This window comes from Nycticebus coucang, chromosome 10 (assembly GCF_027406575.1).
Source record: "Nycticebus coucang isolate mNycCou1 chromosome 10, mNycCou1.pri, whole genome shotgun sequence".
Classification (NCBI taxonomy): Eukaryota; Metazoa; Chordata; class Mammalia; order Primates; family Lorisidae; genus Nycticebus; species Nycticebus coucang.
The window spans coordinates 6,659,208-6,685,326 of NC_069789.1; the positions used below are offsets into that span (position 1 = coordinate 6,659,208).

The 26,119-nt window shown below is 40.0% G+C and overlaps 1 protein-coding gene across 2 annotated transcripts in view; it reads right to left on the reverse strand.

Moving 5' to 3' along the window:
* POLR2B (RNA polymerase II subunit B) overlaps positions 1 to 26,119 on the reverse strand; it is a 37,543-nt gene that overhangs the window by 3,746 nt on the left and 7,678 nt on the right. For both annotated transcript variants that reach the window (XM_053607347.1, XM_053607348.1), the window contains 15 exons: positions 25,973 to 26,085; positions 25,620 to 25,839; positions 23,901 to 24,059; positions 23,185 to 23,349; positions 18,624 to 18,820; positions 18,346 to 18,465; positions 16,944 to 17,130; positions 14,071 to 14,214; positions 13,418 to 13,557; positions 13,205 to 13,316; positions 9,071 to 9,225; positions 5,961 to 6,159; positions 5,211 to 5,379; positions 2,829 to 2,925; positions 1,327 to 1,421 (listed from right to left, as the gene is read on the reverse strand). In XM_053607347.1, the coding sequence (XP_053463322.1) occupies positions 1,327 to 1,421; positions 2,829 to 2,925; positions 5,211 to 5,379; positions 5,961 to 6,159; positions 9,071 to 9,225; positions 13,205 to 13,316; positions 13,418 to 13,557; positions 14,071 to 14,214; positions 16,944 to 17,130; positions 18,346 to 18,465; positions 18,624 to 18,820; positions 23,185 to 23,349; positions 23,901 to 24,059; positions 25,620 to 25,839; positions 25,973 to 26,085 (2,272 nt within the window). The remainder of the gene's footprint in view (positions 1 to 1,326; positions 1,422 to 2,828; positions 2,926 to 5,210; positions 5,380 to 5,960; positions 6,160 to 9,070; positions 9,226 to 13,204; positions 13,317 to 13,417; positions 13,558 to 14,070; positions 14,215 to 16,943; positions 17,131 to 18,345; positions 18,466 to 18,623; positions 18,821 to 23,184; positions 23,350 to 23,900; positions 24,060 to 25,619; positions 25,840 to 25,972; positions 26,086 to 26,119) is intronic.

A 26,119-nucleotide genomic window follows, 5' to 3' on the forward strand; every position in this document is an offset into this window, starting at 1 on the left:
CAACGAAGATTAAAAATCATGTACATGAATCAAGTCCAAATTAGAAGTTACAGAAATCTCTAATACCATGAATCACGTTAACTAATAATTCAATGCCCTTTTTCTAAATATTATAAACTATTCTGAACTCTATAATACCACAGTCTAAAAAAAGTCTATGAAGAAAAATAACCTTGGACTGAGCAGTGGAAAAATAGGGTCTCCCATGACAGACATTTGCTGAGTGACTGTTTTTTGAGACAGAGTCTAACTCTGTAGCCCTGGGTAGAGTGACATGGTGTCTTAGCTCATAGCCAACTTCAAACTCTTGGGCCCTAGCAATCCTCTTGCCTCAGCCTCTCGAGTAGCTGGGACCACAGGCACCTACCACAACGGCCGACTAATTTTTCTATTTTTAGTAGAAACAGGCTCCAACTCTTGCTCAGGCTGGTCTCAAACTCCTGAGCTCAAGCGATCCACCCACCTTGGCCTCCCAGAGTGCTGGGATTATAGGCATGAGCCACAGCGCCAGTTGCCGAGTGACTTTGGATAAGTGTGTTGAAGTCTTCTAATCTCTATACTACACCAGAGAGAGTATTTATGCCCTCTGCACACAACCTCCCACAGAAATTGTGAATTTCATTTTGTGCAATCTTAACTCCACCAGACATCAATTCACTACTACCTAGAACCACCCAATGGAAACGGGATAACAAGTAGACACGTAACGAAACAAAGCACACTTCACTTCATGCAAAGCTATTAGGAGCCAAAATTAGAGCAGAGATACTCCGTTTCCCTGGGCATTCCATCCAGCCCATTGTACAAGTAGTTTTAAAATGTCTGTGAAAATAAATAACAACTAGAAAGTTAAGTTGAGTTTTCTAGACGAAATAACAAATCGCTAATATCCTCTCATTATTTATTTTTTAAATGGTTACAGATATTGGGGCTGAAAAAATATTATGAACACACCACAGTTTGGGGGCAAAGGGAGAGTTCCCATACAGAAGCAGCGTCTGACGGACCAACACGAGCACAGTACAGTGAGAACGGACTGTGAGGTGTGGCCCATGAAATTATGAGACCTCTCTTATTTCCTAAATTTCCTCTTTGATGCAGGGGCTCCGAGGAGGGGAGTCTACAGAAAGCCCACTCCCAGGTACAAAGACTTTCTGCAAATACACACACTTTCTTAAATGTGAGCTCTAAGAATGACATGAAAATACACTTGTTCATTGTGGAAAAAAACGAGAGAGGGGCCAAGGGACACAATCTAGCAAAATTCCTTAGACAAACCACAGTGAGTTAACCGAATTATGAAATTTAAGTAGCAGTGTCACTCACCCTGGCACGTTTCACGTGTAGGTTTCTCAAAAACTTCTTCTTGATCAAAGCCTTTTTTAGACTCCTGTTCTTTGTATGAGCGATAGAAAACAGACCTAAAAACACATAGTTCTAAGGTAACTTTCATTTTCTTTTTCAAAAGAGGGTTAGGATATGCCAATAATCTTAATTGGTATTTGGGAGACAATTCCAACCATAAATCTGGGACACACGAGTAACTACATTAAGGATCAAAGCTAAACCCCAAATGTAATCACATGGACCATCCATGTAGTATTTGACTCACAGCCTTAACCACCTGGAATTGCATGTGAGAAAAGAAGAACCCAAGGTCACCGAGTCCAGCCTCCTACCTAATACAAGAAGAATCCCCTCCATATAACCCTGAGATAAAGGCTATTCTGGATTTATGTAACTGGAGTATCTCCAGTTGTGAAGTTTTTACATTAAGCTATAGTGTCCACCCTCTGGTCCTAGTGCAATCCTTTGAAACTACGTAGAAAAACAAAAATCCATCCCCTCCTCTAAATTCCTAGTTTTTCTATAAATAATCTTCATATGCCATGGATGAGATTAATCTGTCAATAAAACAATCAAATTGGGCGGCGCCTGTGGCTCAGTCGGTAAGGCACCGGCCCTGTATACCGAGGGTGGCGGGTTCAAACCCAGCCCCAGGCAAACTGCAACCAAAAAATAGCCGGGCGTTGTGGCGGGTAACTGTAGTCCCAGCTACTCAGGAGGCTGAGGCAAGAGAATCGCTTAAGCCCAGGAGTTGGAGGTTGCTGTGAGCTGTGTGAGGCCACGGCACTCTACTGAGGGCCATAAAGTGAGACTCTGTCTCTACAAAAAAAAAAAAACAAACAATCAAATTGAAGCATAATAGAAAAAAAGGGTAGAAAGAAAACCCATGATTTTAACAGTAGTTTTTTTTTCATTTTATATATATATATATATATGTATGTATTTTTTTTTTTTAGAGACAGAGTCTCACCTCATCGCCCTTGGTAGAGTGTCATGGCATCACAGCTCACAGCAACCTCCAGCTCCTGGGTCCAGGCAATTCTCTTACCTCAGCCTCCTGAGAAGCTGGGACCACAGGCACCCACCACACACCCGGCCATTCTCTTGTTGTTGCAGTTTGGCCAGGGCTGGGCCTGAACCCGCCACCCTCGGTACATGGGGCCAGCACTCCACTCACTGAGCCCTAGGAGCTGCCTAACAGTAGTTATTTATAGGTTCTAAGATAGGTATATTTTTATTTCTTCTTTATGTTGCTATTTTGATTCTTCTTAAAAGCAAATACACTTTGCATTTAAGAAGACTCAAAATAGCAGCATCTGAAAATCCTGTGATAGATAAGTATTATCTTCAGCTGACCATCAACCAAGCCTTCTGCTTTCTAGAATAGGCATAGTTCAATCTATTTGTAAAGGACTTATTTTGATTAAAAAACTAATATTTCCACTGTATCTGTGTTTTAACAAATTTTATAAAAAGCTGACCTGAAAAAGCCTCGGTCTACAGCAGAACGATTCATGATGACAGAGTCCTCTTGATTATATCCAGTGTACGATGCTATGGCCACAATTGAGTTGATACCTGCGGTGAATTTAAGAGCATCCAATTAAAGCATCACCTGAGAAATACAGAAAAATTGCCCTTTTTCAAAATGTAAGAAAAGTGCATAAAAAAATGATAGGGACTTATCAGAATTCATTTTGAAAGTGCTCCCAATCTGGCCAAATCTGGGGCAATTTGAGCATCCAAGTGGAATTAGAAAAATCACCATTTGGCAACAATTGTCAATACTAAATAAAACAAATGACTAAAAATAAGACAAAGAACAGGATATTTATATCTCAAAGTATCTCCCAGAAAAGATGTATTACTTGCCAATAAGTATAAAATAATTAAGAAGTGGAGAAATGTGACAGACACCATCTAACTCACATAATAAAAGTTAAAATCACAAGCAATGTGGCAAACAGGCCAACATGTGCTTTCTGATACATTGAGAACACGGCACCACTTCTAAACCAATACTGCCAAAAACTCAGAACCCAAATTAGCATCACGAGGAAAACAACACTGAAACCTAAACTGAGAGACTGAGAGACAAGCACAAAGTAACCCACCTGAACTCCTCACATAAGTCAAGGTCACATGAGACAAAGACCAAGGAACTGTTCCCAGTTAAGGAAACTAAAGAAACCTGCAGCTAAATGCATGCATGCTCCTGAATCAAACCCCACCCTAGACCCAACAAGGACATCAGAAGGACGACTGAACAGAACAACAGGGAACAGAAGGCAAACTGACAATGCTAACTAGGAAATCTGAACAGAGTATACTGGAGTTTCTGCACTATTTTACAACTTTTCTGTTAGTCTGGAATTATCTCAAAATAAAAGTTTCTTAAAAGCCACCATGACGAAGGCAAGAGTAACAGCCCTGAGAGGTACGCAGCCTCTCCTCGCCAAGTGCACCACTTCACCTCGGTGCAAAAAAGGAACGCTTTCCTTCAAATCCAATCCTTCACTCAATTTCTTTTCTTCTCTAGCCATAAAGAAACTATTCTCTGAAAGTTGAAGAAAACCCAGCATGGTAAGCACAGCCCAAAGATATGAGCATCTTGTTGACAACCTAACGGATTCTGTTTTTCTGGACAAGAGTAACCCCTTGTGGAAGACTTTGAAAACAAATCATTTAAACCTGTGAGAATTTGCTATCAAAATGTTAGAGAGCCCTTATTACTTAATAATTTAGAGCCACTAAAGACAAATTTTACTAATAAATAATAAACGTTACCCACATTCAAAGCCTAGATTCTGTTTTTGTCTTAAGACAATAAGGCCACCGAACTTCCCCATCTCCTCTAATACCCAACACTCTCAGGCCCTTCGGACCGCTCTGTACCACTTTACCCACTGTCCAGTCCCCTTGAGACCTTCCTGCAAACTTGGGATTCTCCTCCTCATCTCTCCTGATTTCTCTTCCTGGTGCCTAGAATTGCCTATCTCTGGCCTGAAGCTCTGACAAGTGAGACTTTTCTCTCTCTCTGAATTCTCCCTAAGCAATTTGATAGTAATCTATAATTATCTTTTAATATATTAAAAAATTTCTACAACTCTAGATTTGACCTTCTTTTTTTCTCTTTTGGTAAATAGTCTATGTCACCCTCAGTAGAGTACTATGGTATCACAACACACAGCAACCTCAAACTCTTGGGCTTAAGCGATTCTCTTACCTCAGCCTCCCAAGTAGCTGGGACTACAGGTACCCACCACAAAGCCTGGCTATTTTTTTGTTGCAGTTGTCGTTGTTACTTAGCAGGCCCGGGCCAGGCTAGAACCCGCCAGCCTCGGTGTATGTGGTTGGCGCCCTACTCACTGAGCTATGGCACCAAGCCCCTAAAATAAATTTCTAATTGTATTACTTCCCTGCTCAAAAAGGTCAGATGGGTCTTCATTCTCAATATAAAAGTCAAGCTGTTCAGGCTCGCTGCACACTCTGAGACATGCACCACTCACGTATTTATACTCCAGCCTAAATTGACACCACTACCAGCTGTTCCCACATCCCATGCCCTTGCTCAAACCGTCTCTCAAATTCAAATACCCCTTCACTAACTTTAGTTTAAAATGCCACCTTCTCCATGAACCTGGCTCTAGACTTCTAACAGAAATCAGCTGTTTCCACAAGTCTGTGTTTCCTCCATCACGCTTTCCACGGGCCCACCTTTTAATCATGTCCATATTCCCCACAATGTAAATTCTAAGAGAAGAGGCACTGTGTCATATGCATTTTTTTAATGTTCCCATGCACCCAGAAAAGTGCCGTAAGCATGGCAGGGATTAAAAAATACAGAACTGAACTGAACATACCTGCGGGCAGCTCTCTAAATCGCAGATATTCCATAGACCTTGTAGTCACAAGGGGTTTTTGAGGATAATAGAGAACATGGGCCAAAGTATCCATACGGACGTGGAAGTTGGTGATATATACCCCCATAGCCTGCTTGCCCATAGCAGACTGGTATGTGTTTCTAGGGGACTAAGGGTAGAAATGAAAAGCATTAATTAATAAAAATTTACAGGAAAAAACTGACAATAAATCATAAATAAGATTGGTGAAGTTCCAATTTTCTACAAGGTAAGTGATAACAATTTGAAATAATCAACTATGGCTCTTACCAATGAAAAACAACAGCAAGGATGTCAAATGCCAAGCTGTAGGAGTTCACAGACTTTTCATCAAAATGCCTTTTCCCCCTCAGAAAAAGATCATAGACTAACATCCAATTTTTATTACCTCCCCAATTCTTTTTTTTTTTTTTTTTCGTAGAGACAGAGTCTCACTTTATGGCCCTCGGTAGAGTGCCGTGGCAACACAGATCACAGCAACCTCTAACTCTTGGGCTTACACGATTCTCTTGCCTCAGCCTCCGGAGCAGCTGGGACTACAGGCGCCCGCCACAACGCCCGGCTATTTTTTTGTTGTTGTTGCAGTTTGGCCGGGGCTGGGTTTGAACCCGCCACCCTCGGCATATGGGGCCGGCGCCCTACTCACTGAGCCACAGGCGCTGCCCACCTCCCCAATTCTTTATACACCAGAAGATAAAACATGATACCAACCTGGTTGTGATCAGGAAAAGGAATGATGGATGCACAGACCCCAAGGATCATGGACGGGTGGATCTCGCAGTGTGTGTACGTGGAACAGTAAGCCACCTCCTTCTCCTGCAAATCGTCTGGAGTCATGGCCAGCATCACCGTTTCTTCTTCCAGGGTATCAATATATTCCACAACCCCACTGGCCACAAGATCCTGCCAACTAAAAAAAGATTCACTCAATTTCCAATTTCTCATTTCCTGAGATATTGCAACTAACTAGTCCTACTACTTTCTTTTTTTTTTTTTTTTTTGTAGAGACAGAGTCTCACTTTATGGCCCTTGGTAGAGTGCCGTGGCCTCACACTGCTCACAGCAACCTCCAACTCCTGGGCTTAAGCGATTCTCTTGCCTCAGCCTCCCGAGTAGCTGGGACTACAGGCACCCGCCACAACACCCGGCTATTTTTTGGTTGCAGTTTGGCCAGGGCCGGGTTTGAACCCACCACCCTTGGTATATGGGGCCGGCGCCCTACCGACTGAGCCACAGGCACCGCCCTAGTCCTGCTACTTTCAAAAACAAAGTATTCAGGTGGCACCTGTGGCTCAAAGGAGTAGGGCATGGGCCCCATATACCGGAGGTGGCGGGTTCAAACCCAGCCCCAGCCAAAAACTGCAAAAAAAAAACAAACAAACAAAAAAATAAAGTATTCACATATTTTACATACTGAAAAGCAAAGAGTTTCAACATAATTATGTGATCGTTGACAAGAAAAAAGGAAGTTGCTACGCTAAGCTATAAAGCATGGTCCCACAACTACTATTATTAGTTTGTTTTACACTGTTTTAAAGAAATTGTATTTATGAGGGTTGGACAGCATGTAAGTACATAGAATAATGTCTAGTAGAACAGGCACTTAACTGCTACCAGTACTTACTTGTGAAGAAGACAATATAAATTAGAGGTATTTAAATTTTGGGTTTTTTAATTTTATTTCAGATTGATAATGAGGGTACAAATTTAGATTACATTATTTTAGTTATTTATGAATATGTGTGTGTGTGTGTATATATATATATATATATATATATTTTTTTTTTTTTTTTTCTTTTGGAGACAAAGTCTTGCTATGTCCCTCTCGGTAGAGTGCTGTAGCATCACAGCTCATAGCAACCTCAAACTCTTGGGCTTAAGCGATTCTCTTGCCTCAGCCTCCCAAGGAGCTGGGACTCCAGGCGCCCGCCACAATACCCAGCTATTTTTTGGTTGTAGTTGCCATTGTTGTTTTAGCAGGCCCAGAACCAGGTTCAAACCCGCCAGCCTCAGTATGTGTCCGGCGCCCTACCCACTGAGCTACGGGCACCGCCTATATATTCTTATCATAAAAAAATTCAAACATACATAATTTAAAAATGTTATGTTGCTCGAATTTTTTATAATAAGAATATATACATTCATAAATTATTAAAATGAAATTTAAAGCAGATTTTATTGAAATTTTTATCATTGTATTAGACATATAATTATCTTATATATTATTTGTTACATGCAATTTACTGTGTTTACATTACAGGCAGGCCCTAAGTTACAAACATCCAACTTAGAATGGAGGATACTACCCTACGTCCCCAAGTTAACAAACATCTGACTAACATACAACTCACATTTAAGAACAGAGGCCATTACAGGTAAATGTACTGTTCCAACTTACATATAAATTTAACTTAAGAATAAATCTACACCCTAGAAAACTAATTGAAGCAAAAAAATTAATAAATAAATAAAAAGAATAAGTCTACAGACCTATCTATCTCATTTATAACCCAGGGACTGGTTGTTTATATGCCAATTTTCATTTTTATTATTAGAGTTACTACATCACAAAAACTTTTATGCTTAAGTAAAATCCTACAAGTCCCTTGTTTGATAATAAATTTTTTTTTTTTTTGGTTTTTGGCTGGGGCTAGGTTTGAACCCGCCACCTCTGGCATATGGGACCAGTGCCCTACCCCTTGAGCCACAGGCGCTGCCCGATAATAAATATTTTTAAAAAACAAATGGGACAGTTTCTTTTTAGGGCAATAAAAATATTCTAGAATTAGGGGTGGGGCATAGTGGCTCACATCTGTAATCCTAGCACAATCCATCTGTAAATGGATTGAGCTCACAGGTTTGAAACCATCTGAGCAAGAGCAAGACCCCACCTCTAAAAACAGCCAGGCGGCTCAAGCGGCTAAGGCGCCAGCCACATACACCAGAACTGGTGGGTTCAAATCCAGTCCGGGCAACCAAAAAATAGCCAGGTATTGTGGCAAGCACCTGTAATCCCAGCTACTTGGGAGGCAGAGGCAGGAGAATTTCTGGACCAATTATCAAGTAAAACAGAGAAATCTTAGTTTACCATTATTCAATATATTAAAAACTTAGGAGTCCAGGAGTTGGAGGTTGCTGTGAGCTGTGATGCCACAGCACTCTACCCAGGGTGACAGCTTGACACTCTGTCTCAAAAAATAAAAATAAAAAATAAAAATAGCCAGGCATTGCAGCAGGCACCTATAATCCCAGCTACTGGGGAGGCTGAGGTAAGAGAATCGTTTGAGCTCAAGAGTTTGAGGTTGCTCTAAGGTATGACACCAGAGCACTCTGTACTTAGGGTGACAAAGTGAAACTCTGTCTCAAAAAAAAAAAAAATTCTGGAATTAGATAGTGGTGATGGTTATACCACCTTCTGATTATACTAAAAACCACTGAATAAACACTTCGTAAAAATGCTTAGTATGGTGGCGCCCATAGCTCAGTGAGTAGGGCGCCGGCCACATACACGGAGGCTGGCAGGTTCGAACCTGGCCCCAGCTAAACAATGATCACAAGTGCAGCCAAAAAAGGAAAAAAAATAGCCGGGCGTTGTGGCGGGCACCTGTAGTCCCAGCTACTTGGGAGGCTGAGGCAAGAGAATCACGTAAGCCCAAGAATTTAAGGTTGCTGTGAGCTGTGTCGCCACGGCACTCTACTGAGGGCAACATAATGAAACTCTGTCTCAAAAAATAATAATAAAAGAAAAATGCTTAGTTTCATGGTATGCAAATTCTATCCCCAGTTTTTGAACACACGTTTGTCTCATCACGTGTTTTTACCTGTAGTTGTTATATTCTCTCTCTTTCAGTTGGTCAATATGTCTCTTCTTCAATAGTAGCTTCTGTTTTTCCACAATAAGAAGTGGTCTACAAATACGGCCTGCATCTGTATAGATACGAATCTCCCTCTCTCGAATGTCTCTGATCATAGAAACCTATACATAAAAAGATAAAATAACTTCATGAACTTTTACTTTCTCCGTACCATTAAGGCTTCGCTAAAAATACAACAAAACTTAAAGGGAGGCAATGGGAAAAATAACAGTAAGACTCCTACTAAATTTCTGGACCAACCAATTATCAAGTAAAACAAAGAAATCTTAGTTTGCCATTATTTAATATATTAAAAACTTAGGTATAATTTAAAATTTCATAAAGAAAATATTAGTAATTAAAGCGCTGAAGAACAACATCTGTTAATAATGTCATGCAAGTTAATAAATGAAAAAACTATCTTTTTCAGTACCACAACACCAGTATATGACAATTTCCTATTCTGGCTCTTTGCTAATTACATCTACTTCATCCTTTAGCCTTTCCATAACCAGCCCTATATCACTTTGCCTAGACCAGGCTTTCCCAATCACAAGCCTGACCGCTCACACTCACTGATCAGGCAAATGGCTTACAGTCTAACCATCCAGTACAGCAGCTACCAGCCACATGTGCCTACTGAGCGCTTGAAATGTGGCCATTCTGAACTGAGACGTCTGCTGTGAGTATAAATTACAAAACACAGATGTGTTGTGAAATAAAATACATTATTAAAATCATTTTCATTTGGGCGGTGCCTGTGGCTCAGTCGGTAAGGCGCCGACCCCATATACCAAGGGTAGTGGGTTCAAACCCAGCCCCAGCCAAACTGCAACCAAAAAATAGCCGGGCGTTGTGGTGGGCGCCTGTAGTCCCAGCTACTCGGGAGGCTGAGGCAAGAGAATCGCCTAAGCCCAGGAGTTGGAGGTTGCTGTGAGCTGTGTGAGGCCACGGCACTCTACCAAGGGCCATAAAGTGAGACTCTGTCTCTACAAAAAAAAAAAAAATCATTTTCATTTGTTTCTTTTTTAACGTGACTACTAAAAAATTTTTAATTGTATGTATCATTTACATTATATTTCTACTGGATAGCAATGGTCAAGAAAATATCAAAAATATTTTAGAAAAACTGGTGCAATAAAGAACATGATAATTATTAAAAGCACTACAGAATTTGAAGTACCTATATAGAAAGAAAAAGTCAAAACATAAACAAGAATTTCCAGTGGGGGAATCAATTAAGAAATGAATTATCAGTGAGTTGAGAAACTGAAAAATAGATTAATATCCCCCCGCAAAAGTACTTTTAAAAAGTGAAGTCACATGGCTCGGCAACCGTAGCACAGTGGTTACAGTGCCAGCCACACACAATGAGGGTGGCGGCAGCGGGTTCGAACCCAGCCTGGACCAGCTAAACAACGAGAACTGCAACAATAAATAGCCAGGCGTTGTGGTGGGAGCCTGTAGTTCCAGATACTTGGGAGGCTGAGGCAAGAGAATCACTTAATGGGCGGCGCCTGTGGCTCAAGGAGTAGGGCGCCGATCCCATATGCCAGAGGTGGCAGGTTCAAACCCAGCCCTGGCCAAAAAAAAAAAAAAGAGAATCACTTAAGCCCAAGAGTTTGAGGTTACTGTGAGCTGTGACGCCACAGCACTCTACTGAGGGCAACATAGTGAGACTCTGTCTCAAAAAAAGGATTGAAATTTTTCTTTTTTTTTTTTTTTTTTGAGACGGGGATAAAAGGATTGAATTTATTTAAGAAAGAAAAAGAGTAAGGTTACAAGTTTAAAAACCTAGGTAAATCATAAGAGCTTGATCAAAACCACCAAATTCTTCTCCAAAATTATACAAAAGCTAAGAAACAAAAAATGTTCCACGATTCTAGCCCACTTCTTGTCCTTAAAAAGCAATGTGAAGACAGACACTGTGAGCAAAAGTACCGCAAATAGCATTCCATCCTGGGTAAAGTGTCGGAGTGTCATAGCTCACAGCAACCTCAAACTCTTGAGCTCAAGTGATCCTCATCTCAGACTCCTAAGTAGCTAGACTACAGGCACCTGTCACAACACCCAACTAGTTTCTTCTATTTTTAGCAAAGACAGGAGTCTCGGCTCTTGCTCAGGCTGGTCTCAAACTCCTAAGCTCGGGCAATCCACCCACCTCGGCTGGAGTGCTAGGCTTATAGGCATGAGCCATTGCACCTGGCCCACAAATAGCATTCTAAAGTCTGAGAAGATACTGCTTTCAAATGCATTGCCCTGAATTCTTACAGAACAATCTTGTTAAGAATATAACCCTAATGTCTTCACAGGAAAACATAAATTGAGCTGTGCCTCCTCAAAGGCCAAACAGTATCTTCAGTTCCAACGGAAACAGCTAGCTCTTTAGTAGATCTAAAGATGACTCTAAACAGGACAGTGTACCTGACAGGTGCAACCAGGTAGAAATGAGTAAAATAAGAACTTCTGGTCATCAGAACATAGAAAGGAAAAGAAAAAGCTCTTATGCTCAGAGCTGAAAATATAAAGTCATATTAAGACATATTCCCTGCCTCTAAGGATCTAATAGTGTAGACTGTGAAGTGGGCAAACAAATCAATAGTTTCTGTATGGTATAAGCATTCTGTCAGAGGTTTTAAATAAAATGTGCTGTATCTAGTCACACAAAGCTAAATCACAGGGATAAGCAAAGGGCCTGCAAACCAAACCTGCAAACCAAACTGCCGCAGCCATCTATCTTATGAACAGTTTTACTGGTTTATGTACTGTCTTTGGCTGCTTCTCACCACGACAGTTACATACATAGCCACACTGTATGGTAAACAAAGTCAGAAATCTTAACGTCTAACCCTTAGACGTTAGTTAAGGGTTGAAGTTGACTAACTTCTTCTTAACCGCTGAAGAAGTTAGTCAATGTCTTATCTAAATGAAACTAGGGGGTCAGGTAATGTGTCCTGGAAGAGATGACAGTATAAATCTTTGTAAGATTTATCTAAAAGAAATAAGAAGCCACAGGAGCCAGGGAGCACAGACACTCCAGGTTGAGGGAACAGGCCCACAGGCAAGTAAAGAGACCTAAGCTAAGGAAGACACTCACCAAAAAAATACAAACAAAAATCATTAACAGATTTCTCAATCACAGAAAGTACAGCCAACTTTGCTTCTTGGGCTCTTAGCCTTGCACGCCCTCAAGTGAATCATTCTGTTCCTGTCTTCAGCTATAAATATGCCTCGGTCAAAAGCCAGGGCCCACATCTACAGAAGGCCTGGAGTAATCAAACTCTCCTCTCTGCTTTGCTAGGTATAAAGAAGGCCACAACTGGCTAAGTGTGTTTTAGTTTCTCTCCAAACAGGCTTTCACATAGACTGGCCCCAAGCTGTAGATTTAGTAGAATCAACAGCCTGAGCCCTATTTGAGGCATAAATAATAAAGCTCAAATTATACGTTAAAAAAATTCTTTTTAAAAACCATCCTAACCTCAAAATATTTCAATTAACCAAAATACAAGAGAATCTATTAGGGGCATGTCACAAATGAATCAGTAAAGGAATAAATCAAAGACAATTATTCCCTTTAAAAATTCGCAGCTTCATAGAAAATACCCACAAGGGTGGGGAAGGGAGGGGAGGGGAAAACGTGTGGAGGGAGGGTAATTGGTGGGACCACTCCTATGGTGCATTTTACAAGGGTACATGTGAAATCTACTAAGTGTAGAATATAATGTCTTAACACAATAACTAAGAAAATGCGGTGAAGGCTATGTTAACCAGTTTGATGAAAGTATTTCAAATTGTATATAAAACCAGCACATTGTACCCCATAATTGCATTAATGTACACAGGTATGATTTAATAAAAAAATATATAATTTTTGTTCTAAAATACAATTTAATAATTTAAATCACACATCAAAATTTTTAGGAGCATATATCTGAAGAATAAAGCAAACAACTGCTTATAATTAAACTTAAGTTAAAACATCACCTAGACTTCTGACCATATACTTTACAATTTAAGGAAATCCAGTTCAAAGAAAGATGCCAAAGCAAAGGTAACTTTCACTAGTCTTACGCCTCCTCTTGGCTAATTAAAGATTCTTACTTCAGACACAATGATGTCCATCTGACGCCGCAGTTTCCTTAGGGTATTCATAAGCTGTTCAGGATCTTTATGTATTCCAACCCAGCAGCCATTAACAAAAATCTTGGTTGCACTAAAATGAAAAAACAAAAGTATTTTGCACTTAGCAATTCTGTATTAAGCTATAACTAAAGATTAACATCTGTTTAAAAAGAAAACAGCATCTATACACACTCAGCAATAGCTGCAGGAGAAATTTCTTCTAAATTTTCCATACTCCATTCTTCTAAAAATTCCAGAATTGGAGATGGTTGAGATCCGACTGAAATATAAGCCATCAGGGCTAAATTCTTCACAAGTCCTACAGCATGGCCCTAAGAAATAAACCAAGTATTAAATATACTGGTTTTACATGCTTATCAAAATTCTTTTCCACAAACATTTTTCCTTCGATTGGATTTCAAGATTTACTTTCTCTAAGAACAAAATCATAAATATCTTAGTTCTAAACCACTCTGCATAACAAAAACCTACATCTCAAAAGCATGCCCACATAATAACTAGACTTTCTGTCCTGACGTGAATTATTTTTATTTTTAAATTTTGTTGTTTTTAAAAATAAGGGTCCGCCTGTGTTGCCCAGGCTGTTCTTGAACTCTTTTTTTTTTGTGTGTGTGTGGTTTTTCGGCCGGGGCTGGGTTTGAACCTGCCACCTCCGGCATATGGGACCGGAGCCCTACTCCTTGAGCCACAGGCGCCGCCCTGTTCTTGAACTCTTGGGCTCAATGCAATCCTCCCACCTCAGCCTTCTAAGTAGCTGGAACTACAGCCGCATACCACCATGCTATTTTTTTAATCCCCCTGAAGGTTAAATCCTAGTGCATTACCTCGGGGGTCTCAGCAGGACACACCATTCCCCACAGGGTATTATGCAGCTGTCTGGGTTTTGCTAGCTTCCCATCCCTACCAATGGGAGAATTCAAACGACGCAGGTGAGAGAGAGTAGATGCAAAAGTCAGGCGATTTAATACCTAGGAAAAAAAGAGCAAATCTTTACAGTTTGAGCATGTCTGTGATTTACACTATCACACTAAGGCAAGGACATATTGTTACATATAATCCACTGAGTCTCAGACTGTACCCACCCCTCTTTTCTCTATCCCTCCCTGGATAATGTTATTCACCCCCATAACTTAACTGCTCCTTAGTGCAGGGATGGCAAATACCCATGTGATGTACGCTTCTGACAAATGACTTACACATTTTGCTTATGGTCTGTCTAATACTAAGACAGCAGGGATGTTTAGAAATTTTTTATTCTCAGTCGTATCCCAACACCTAGAACAGTGCTTGGCATACATTAGGTACTCAGTAAGTGTTAAATCAAAAACTACCAACTCGAGCACCGTTGACCACAGTAGACACCACAAATCTATCTCAGTACTTTTTCCAGGCTCAGATCTCTAAATCCAAGAAAGAAATTCAAATACCTATTACCAATACTTTCAGGATATTAAGCAGATAATATTAATAAGTAAGGTAATACTTACAGCAATATAAAGCAGGCAACTCAAGCTAGATAATATTAACAAATCACCATCTTCCCCAACCCCAAAACTACCCAGACCTCCTACTACTTCTTCATAAGTCTTCTGTCATTGTTACTTTCATCACCCAATGCAGAAATCTCAAAGCCATCTTTGTCTCTGAGTTCTTCCTTTCACATATCAATAAACATATCCTATCAATTCTATTTTCAAATTTTCTAAAAAATCTAGCCTCTCCCTTCCCAATATCACAGCAATAGACCAGTCCCTTACTCCTCATCTGTGCTACCACCATCACCTCATGGGTCCCTTCCAATCTACCCTCTTCAGTTACCAGAATTCTTAAAATACAAATACACCCACGTCACTCACCCACTTAAAACACATTGAACAGACAGCCCCACTGACTACAAAAGACCATGACGTTCAAATCCTTCCCTGTGAAGTCCCAAATGACCTTCCCCTGCCTGTCTCTAGGACTACGCTCCTGTGCACCTTCTCACCTGCCACACAGGAACTGCACTTCACTCTGTAACCCGGAGAGCAGCTTGAGGAGCTGGGACAGTATCACATTCTCACAAGTGAACTGGTGTAACCAACACCAGTATACAGAAACCTCTATAAAGCAATCTGACCCACCTCAAGGAAGAACTGCTCTCTTTTCCGTAATCTGCGAAGTTTCCAACATTTAACTTGTTAATCACAAAGTCTTATGAAACTTCCTTCCTCAATATTTCTCAAATTTGACTACATTCTCCATCTCTAGAAAGCTGCTCCAGCCCAAGCCCTAATTACTTCTCACACAGGCTGATGCAACAATCTCCCTGTCACCAACCTTGGCGTTCTCAAGCCTTTTCTCCACGTAACACTTGCTATGAATCTCTCTAAAATAGAAAATGACTGTGTCTCCCCTCTATGAGCTGCTCCCGCTTTGATCTGAAAATCCTGAGCTGCCGTAGCTCCCCTGACTACACCTAACCCTCACTACCGCCACCCTCTGTACAGGATGTTAGGAAGCTTTCTGGCATTTTCCCATAAGCTACTGGTTCTACCCTCCTTCTCAACTCAGGCTATTTCTCAATTCCTCTTCAAGGTTCAGATCAGGTTGCATCTCAAAAAGAAAGACTTCTTTCCACGCTCTCAGATGGTGCTAACCTCCTTTGCCCAGCACTGCACACAGTAGCTGTGCACATCTCATAAATCCTACTATACCACGCTGTAATTATCTGTTCACATCTACCTACAAATACAGACTGTACCAACTGTCAACGACTGAAGATAGGGGTCCTGTTTTATTCATCTTTGCACTGCCAATGTCAGGCAGTGTCTGGCATATCGTAAGTCCCAATAACGATTACCTGAATCGAATTTATAGCATTTATCATAAAACAGTGGAGGGTCTAGTGAACTATGCATGAATGAATCTGTTTCCTGTGCTAGGTATCAATGTGCTCTTGGAAGGTGGGGACAGAATCTCATTCATGTTTGTGAATTCAGGATCACAAACAGCAAGTATACCCAATAACACTTTACTGAATTAAAGGAACTGAAAATCTGAATTTGCTATCAGCAGCCTCCAAAATTTCTGAGCATCTAGGTTTCTAGGAATCAGGAGCTTGAAGTCAATGTCTGAATGTCAAATCAACTGAGTGATACTGGCTTTAGGCTAGTTTAAACTAAGAAAGGAGACAAAGATTCCCCCCCAAATTCCATAAAGCTGTATGTACACACCTACAGGTCTTTAATCTTATATGAAAACCAAATACATGACTCATGAGACAGTTTTTAGAAAGCCTTCCCGCATTACTCCATCTGAGAATGGCTACTGCAGTCACTATATAGAAATCAGTATGAGAAGCACCACATTTTCCAACAAAGGAAAGGAAGCCCATCTATTCTCTGGGTTAGCTCTCATAGGAAGCTTTTAAGACATGAAAATTTTACGAACGTGGACTGTCTCAGCTCCCAAACAGCTACTTTATTATCTTGAGTTTCTAAACTGCAAGCCAAAAACTAAGTCTGTCTCACTAATGCTAATAACTAATTTAAGAAAAATTTCATTTTCATAATTCAAAATCCCCCAGTGTTTTACATTTGACCAGGAAAAAAAAAAAAAAGGCAGAATAATTCACATTTGATGAATGAAGGAATCTACTAGTCCCGTAATATTTTTCCTATCACGACTATAATCGCAGGTGAAGCTGAAGCCTTACCTGCGATACTCCAGCCCTGGCTTGATGAGCTTTCTTCTGGTCACCCCAGTTTCCAGTAGCTAAAGAGTATTTTAGGCCATCAGATATGATCCTTGTTTTGATTGCCAACTCCAAGTTAAAATCTTTTCCTCGATCAATAAACTTCTGTGCATAGATTCGCACTTCTTTAAGCAAATTCTTAAACATACTGACAAATAAAATGGCACTGATTTAGGAATATGACCATCTACAATGTGCATTCTCAACAGAAACAATATTGCAAAAGCAGCGTAAGGGAGCAAAAGTGGCACAGCAAAAGTTTCTGCTAGGAAAAAATATCAAAGAGGCTCCTCAGTGGGGCAATAACAAAAAAAGGTTGAAAAATACTAATCTACAGCACACTAAATAATATAATACGTGCAAAACATTGCCACTATTAGCCTTTGTATTATCTACATATTTTCTTTTTACAATTAACTTTTTTCTAATTATAAAAGTATTTTACTACAGAAAATATGGAAAATAAAAAAACATCAAGAATAAAACAGAGGGCGGTGCCTGTGGCTCAGTGAGCAGGGCGCCGGCCCCATATACCTAGGGTGGCGGGTTCAAACGCAGCCCCAGCCAAACTGCAACAAAAAAATAGCCGGGCGTTGTGGCGGGTGCCTGTAGTCCCAGCTACTAGGGAGGCTGAGGCAGGAGAATCGCCTAAGCCCAGGAGTTGGAGGTTGCTGTGAGCTGTGTGACGCCATGGCACTCTACTGAGGGCAATAAAGTGAAACTCTGTCTCTACAAAAAAAAAAAAAAAAAAAAAAAGAATAAAACAGAAATCACACAGAACTCCAACACTAATAATCACTGCTAATATTTTTATGTATTTCCTTCTAGCTTTTGTGTATGTTTGTTGATAAACATAAAAGCAGAACTAAGAATTCCACGTGTTTAGTAAATGTTAGCAAAAAAGGAAAAATTATTCTAGTATTAGCACTAAGAAAATCAAGGCAATATTCAGTTTTCTCAAACATCTCATAAAACTACCAGAGGGGGAAAAAAACAAGTAATAAACTGTCCTCATATTTCCTAGACATGAACTACAACTAAATCTGGACAAACAGCAAAGAGAAAGTAGCTAACTTTTTAAGTACTGATATAGACAGAAAATAGTTCAGGCCCCTCCAGTGCAGCAACCAATCTAAAGTGAAATCTCCTTACTTTAATGATCTCATTCTTTAATTCCTTACCCTCTAAATAAGAATGCAAGCAGAGGCCCAGCAAGATCCAATCTAAAGTGAAATCTCCTTACTTTAATGATCTCATTCTTTAATTCCTTACCCTCTAAATAAGAATGCAAGCAGAGGCCCAGCAAGATCCAATCTAAAGTGAAATCTCCTTACTTTAATGATCTCATTCTTTAATTCCTTACCCTCTAAATAAGAATGCAAGCAGAGGCCCGGCAAGATCCAGTCTTTTGTTTCCATAATGATCTCTGTCATCCAGTTCTCTTCTACCCAGAGCTGCTAGAAGTAACCTATGAACCATATACCTGAAAGAAGAAAATAAAAACTCGCAAGAAAGAATAGGTTTTGACTACTTTTTACTTATATATTAAAAACATCATTTTTGACATTTTTAGCTTTAAGAAAAAAACTTTATCTCAGTTCTATCTTAGGAAAGAAGTTAAAACAATGAAATTTAACATACCCCAAGAAATAGGCTTTTTTGGTCTCACAAAAATCACTGACACCTACATGAGGGAGCATTTCCTTCTGCAAGACTTCTTTTGCATATTTAATTCTTTTCTCTTTAGTAACACCAGGCTTTGCCCCTCTTGAACCAATGAAATTTAGCGCAACATTCTGTTCTTGGATGACAAAAGCTTCATCGAGAGAAGGTTTAACCTATCAGATAATTTAAATAAAAGTTATTTTCCAATTCATGTTTTCACCTTGAGTTACATGTCACCTAATTTATAGCATGACAAGTAGTATCCTTATGAACCTAATTAAATATGTGAGTACTTTTATTAAGTCAAAGACACTAGAGATCTCTAACAAAACCCACCCATCAATACAGGCAATTCTACTTTCTAAGAAAAGACAAATAATTCCATTATTTTAAAAAAGTACTGCAGTACATTTCTCTTTGCTGTTTACATATGACCAATGGCAAAAAGAAGTTCCTTCTAGGTATCTAAAATCAATTTAGAGAAACTTCATGGGCAAATCATAATCTACTGAGCTATAAATGAATAAATGTGCCAGATTTTGTTTTCTGTTTTGGCATTAAAATTTTTTAACCTATAAATAAAACAACTCAATATTTTCTAAAGCAGACTATTTAATTTATTCATTTGTTTTTTCTATTAAGGCAGAGGCTCACTCCGCTGCCCAGGCTGGAGTGCAGTGGCCTAATCTGGAGCTCCCTGTATCTCAGACAGGGAGGCAATTTGAGAAGCACATGGTTAGAGACCTGTATCCTAGACCTGCCACTCCCTGTGAGCAGCCATGTAATCAGTTTCCCCACCTACAAAAGGGTTATGTAAAATAATGTCTAAGTTCCACTCCAGCTCTAACATTCAACCAATACATTTCCAGTTACATTCATTGATGAACATGAGAAATGAAGGTGACTCTGGTCTCTGTAAGTACTCTTTAATTCTACCACATATACTGAAATGCTATTCATGCCTTTGACTTCCTATGACTTTTTTTTTTTTTTTGAGACAGTCTCAAGCTGTCACCCTGGATAGAGTACTGTGGCATCACAGCTCACAGCAACTTCAAACTCTTGGACTGAAGTGATTCTCTTGCCTCAGCCTCCCAAGCAGCTGGGACTACAGGCACTCACCACAATGTCCGACTTTTTTTGTTGCAGTTGTCATTGTTGTTTTAGCTGGTCCAGGCTGGCTTTGAACCCCCCACCCTGGGTGTATGTGCCTGGGATCCTGCTGACTGAGCTACGGGTACCGCCTGACTTCCTATGACTTTTTCTTCACCAATCACCAAGTTTAAACATGCAAATCCCTATCATGGAGCCAAGATCTGAAAAGGCCACATACACCCTGTGAGGCAAAGTGAGGAAGCCATAGAAAGCACAGCAGATTAAAGTGATCTTTTTAAAGAAAACTGCCATTGCTGTTATAAAACTATTTTGTTATGGTTAATATAGATAATAATTGTGGAGTGCAGATTATGAGGTAGCAAGACCCCCACAGCCTGGAGGTATGTTCAGGAACGGCTCCCAACTGCTTCTCCTCCCTTCCTAAAACAAGCCCTTTCTCCTTGCTCCCTCTGCCACGAGTCACGTAACTTCTGTATACTTTTCTATCTTTTACCTAAAAGCACATAGCCTTCTCTTCCTAAGTTGATCTTTACCCCATGTACTATTACTTCCCCTCAACCTTATAAGATGAAAATATTCCTACTCGCTTTGCTTACTGATTTGCAACATCATTAGTATAAGCAAACAGGTTCAGATACTATATAAATAAAGCTGTTCAGGCTCCGTGCCTGTACTCAGTGGTTAGGGCACCAGCCACATACACTGGGGCTGGTGGGTTCAAACCCAGCCTGGGCCTGTTAAACAACAATGACAACTACAACAAAAAAATAGCTGGGCATTGTGGTGGTGCCTATAGTCCCAGCTACTTAGGAGGCTGAAACAAGAGAATCACTTAAGCCCAAGAGTTTGAAGTTACTGTGAGCTGTGATGCCACAGTCCTCTACTGAGGGTAACATAGTGAGACTCTGTCTCAAAAAATTAAATAAATAAATAATAAATAAATAAAGCTCTTCACACGGGGCCTCCAATCCCATCCTTATCTCCTGTGTGATCTTTGTCTCTTGAGGGTTTTATTTCTTCATCTCCCACCACTCCCACTTTGTTACGTTTACTCTTCACACTGGCTCGCGAAAAACAATAGTAATTTACTTTCAGAAAAAACAAAAAACACTTTCGTCAAGTGAATCCTGAGTCACAGACTTGTAAAAATTGGCCTAAGCTTCAGAAGTGCTAAAAAACAAAAAACAGTAATTATCAAAAAGACAATACACATAAAGCAAAGCAAATCAAGTCTTTCACTTTACTAAAAAAATTCCTGACCAGATAAAACCTGAATTTGGTTTTGGTTCATTTGGGATACCTTTCAAATAAAACATGTTTTCTTTTAACAGATTAAATTTTTAAGTATTCAAAATAAGTAATAAAGTACCTAGGTGACTAGTGATAAAAGCTGAAAGTAAAATCTAACTAGAACCCATTTTTCTCATGTAACCACACCAATAAATGCTTCAATGACTTTAATAACTGGCCCAGCACAGTGGCTCATGCCTGTAATCCTGGTTCTTTGAAAGGCCAAGGGGGAAGGCTCACTTAAGGCCAGGAGTCTGAGGCCAGCCAAGGCAGCATAGCCAGAGCCCATTTCTACAAAAAATACAAATATTAACCAGGCATAGTGGCAAATGCCTGTAGTCCCAGCCAGTCAGGAGTCTAAGGCAGGAAGCTAACTGGAGCTCAGGAATCCAAGGTTAAAGTGAACTTTGATCAAGCCACTACACGCCAGCGTGGGCAAGAGGAGAAAACTTATCTCTTAAAAAAATAAAAATTAAAAAAATAACTAAAATGGGGCGGCGCATGTGGCTCAAGGAGTAGGGTGCCGGCCCCATATACAGGAGGTGGTGGGTTCAAACCCAGCCCTGGCCAAAAGCCGCAAAAAAAAAGAATAACTAAAATGTATTATTCTACTCTCTAGCTTTGTGAGAAATATTTAGCCTGCATTGACCTTATTTCTCTGTGGTGTTAAAAACTGTGGGCAATTTAGGACAACAAAGAAAATCATACTATTCAGACAAGGATCATCAAGGAAAAAAAACTGGTAAGGAAATGAGTATTTATCTAGATTCAAAAAACCTTCCCACAAAAATAGTAACTTTACAGTAGAAGTATTTCATAGACACCACTGTGATCAAAGTTAACATTATCAAGGGGGCTTGGTGAACTCTCACCTAATCTGTACACTCCCCAGGTGAAGGGCTCAACTACAACTTGAACTTTACCTAACAAATGCAAATAATCATTTATAGCCTTATATTAATCTGAAAAATTTTTTTTAAAAAGTCATTAAACAGGGCGGCGCCTGTGGCTCAAGGAGTAGGGTGCTGGTCCCATATGCCGAAGGTGGCGGGTTCAAACCCAGCCCCGGCCAAAAGAAAAAAAAAAAAAAGTCATTAAACAGTTAAAAAAAAAAAAAAAGTTAACATTATCAGTAATGGGACAAAGATATCGTACGACTCTTGATGAGATGCCCTGGGAAGCACAAAAGATTACTTCTGTATTTCTCTTGCCAAAAAAAAAAAAAATGCAAAAGTTGGATCTAATCATTAAGAAATAGCTGAATCTAATCATTAAGAAATAGCTGAAAAACCCAAATTGCTGGAACTTCTACAAAATGAATGGCCAATCCTCTCTAAAAATTTTAAAGACTGGGGTGGTGCCTGTGGCTCAAAGGGGTGGGGCGCTGGTTCCATATGCCAGAGGTGGCGGGTTCAAACCCAGCCCTGGCCAAAAATCACAAAAAAAACAAATTTTTTTAAAGATGAAAAAGGCTGAAAGACTATAGAAGACTAAAAGACATAACAACAAAATGCAATGTATGATTCTGAGTAAGATTCTGATTCTGAATAAGATCTATACATTAGTAGTATTGTATCCTAATTTTTTTATTTTAATAATGATTCTATGATTATGTAAGTGAATGTCCTGGCTCTTAGAAAATAAATACCAAAGTACAGGAATAAAGGGGCAGGACACCTGAGATCTCAAATGCTCCAAAAATAACAACAACGTGTATCTATAGAAACGAAGAAAAATGTGGCAAAATTAACAACTGGTCAATTGGATGGATGATCTCACAAAAGTTCTCTATGCTATTCTTGCAGCTTGTAAGTTTGAAATTATTTCAAAAAGTTGTTTTAAAAAGAGATATCAGCTACTCATTCCCCTTCTTACTAAGCTGCACCAGGCTGGTGTGCTGTTACCACTTCCTTACCACTGATTCTCCTTGCTGCTGGCATTGAACTCTGGCTGCCTCTTCCTTTCATTCCTATTTCACACAGATGTGAGGAGAGAGGCCCAGGCAGCAGGAGGTTTTTGACACCTAACTTGCTCTTCAGAGCGGCTTTGTACATGTTAAGGTTAACGACAGTCAGCAAGCCTAAATCTCTTGTAATAAAAACACTATGAACACATTTTTCTTTCACATTACCATTTCCATCATCTCTGGATCTTCAAAATCATAAATAATATGCTCTAAAATATCTCTGTCAGACACAAAACCTAATGCTCTGAAAACAATAATGATGGGAACTTCTTGCTTGATATATGGTAGAGTTGCCACAATGCGCTGACCAATAGCACTCTTCTTTGCACCCTACAAAAATAAAATATTATTAGAACCTAAATATACAGAGGCTCACAGTAGTGTAAAAGCATCAAGAAAACCATTAAATATATGCGTATACTCACTGTACATATTTCAAAAAAGCACACCTCCCCTACTCTGAGGGACCATCTATGGGTGCTTTTTAAAACCACTGTAAAGCCATCGTTCACTAATTTTACAGACAGGCTAGTCATTAAGGTGTGAGAACTTGCATTCTCTTCTATCTGCCTGCCAAGATTCTCTCAGAATTAGCCGATACTGTTATTTCAAAATGGCCGCAAAAAAATATGAATATTGATTCCTCACCCTCTCCACCCCACCCCTGGGAAAACAGAAAGAAGAAAAAAAAAAAACTCTGGAAGAAGGAAATTTATAGACATTCTTGATTTCTCAGTTTTAATCATATTTCTCTGCTTCAAATGCCTAACACATAACACCAATAACACACTCCAGAGAAGCTTCCTTGGACCAAGAATGAAGTCTGACAAATTACAAAGGCCCAGAGGAACAAACCCAACCCCGCCATTCCCAGGGCGTACCTGTCCTCCTCTTGCCAGCATGCTGACCCATATGGTACTGGTGGGTCGGGAAGAATTCTCCAGACATGATCTGCACTCTCCTGTGTAGGCATACTTAGAATCCTTCTTGGCAAACACATAAACTGTGTTTGTTGCCATTTTCTCTTGAGCAATCAGAACCTAGATGAACAATAACAAAGTTATAGCCATAAAGTCCAAAGGTCATTAAAGCAGAAAGAATAGGATAAATCTGCACCTTAATTTAATCTGATCATAAAGTCTCATTGAAACATTCTTGACTTTTACAAACTCCATTTTGCATTCTCCCCCATCCCACTGCCTAACTCCCCAGCTGCAAAAAGCAAACAAACTAACTCCATTTTGCAAAAATGCTTCGTAGAACAATCAAATTTCCAGTGTATCTTATAGACAGCTGAAATAAAGCTTTGGTTTATATAAATTTGCCTTTTATATCCTAAGTGATTTAACTGCTACTTCTATGTTACCCTGCAAGAAACTTTACTTTTTAATTTCAACTTTAATAAGTTAAATTTTAAATATCATATTGGAATTCTTTTTTTTTTTTTTTTTTTGAGGCAGTCTCACTTTTTTTTTTTTTTTTGGTAGAGACAGAGTCTCACTGTACGGCCCTCGGGTAGAGTGCCGTGGCGTCACACGGCTCACAGCAACCTCTTAACTCTCGGGCTTACGCGATTCTCTTGCCTCAGCCTCCCGAGCAGCTGGGACTACAGGCGCCCGCCACAACGCCCAGCTATTTTTTGGTTGCAGTTTGGCCAGGGCTGGGTTTGAACCCATCACCCTCGGCATATGGGACTGGCGCCCTACTCACTGAGCCACAGGTGCCGCCCGAGGCAGTCTCACTTTGTTGCCCTTGGTAGAGTGCGGTGGCATCATAGCTCACAGCAACCTCAAACTCTTGGGCTCAAGCGATTCTCTTGCCTCAGAACTCCTGAGTAGCTGGGACTACAAGTGCCCGCCACAATACCCAGCTATTTTTCAAAGACGGGGTCTCACTCTTGCTCAGGATGGTCTCGAACCCACGAGTTCAGGTAGTCTACCCACCTTGGCATCCCAGAATGATTACAGGCATGAGCCACCACACCCAGCCTTTGTAATTCTTTTTTAATAGACAAGGTCTCACTCTGTTGCTAGGCTAGAGTGCAATGGCCCAAGCATAGTTCACTGTAACCTTGAATTCCTGGGCTTATGAGATCCTCCTGCCTCACACACTTAACTAGCTGGGATTATAAATATGTGCCACCAGGCCTGGCTATTTTTTTTATTTTTTATAGAGACAGGGTCTCACTATGTTTCTAGGCTACTCTCGAACTCCTGGCTTCAAATGATCCTCCTATCTCTGCCACCCAAAGAGCTGGGATTATAGGTGGGAGCCACCATACCTGACTAAATATGTAATTTTTTTTTATTTTTTATTTTTTTTTGAGACTGAGCCTCAAGCTGTCGCCCTGGGTAGAATGTCGTGGCATCACTGCTCACCGCAACCTCCAACTCCTGGGCTTAAGCAATTCTCTTGCCTCAGCCTTCCAAATAGCTGGAACTACAGGCACCCGCCACAACACCCGGCTATTTTTTGGTTGTAGTTGTCATTGTTGTTTTGGCAGGGTCAGGCTGGATTTGAACCTGCCAGCTCTGATGTATGTGTCTGGTGCCTTAGCCGCATGAGCTACGTAATTTTTTTTTTAATTAATGTTACTATACCTTTTCTGATCCATTAATAATGAAATAGCCACCAGGATCCAAAGGGCATTCATTTAACTCACAAAGATCACGATCTGTTAAGCCATTTAATAGGCAATAAGTTGATCGCAACATAATTGGAATTTTTCCTATAAAAGTTTTCTGATGCTGAGTCTGAAGTTGTTCTTCACCTTCCTTAATGACTGTTTTTGTTATATCAACATAGAGTGGAGCAGAATACCTTTGAAAATAAAAGTAGATCACAGTTAAGCAATGATAGGGTGTTTGCTAAAACAAATCCTCCACTGGTCAAAATTACATTTTCTGAATTCTATTTCAGTATCAGCTATGGACAAGGTAAATTTCTTTCTTACGTAAGGTTTCTTAATCTGGCTTCATTTGGCATCATTGGGGAAGGAGCACCATCTCTTTCCCAATGGGTAGGCTTGGAGAGGTAAATCTGTTCAAACTTCAGCAAATATCTGGGCTGAAATTAAACCAAAAACATGAAAAGAGTAGTA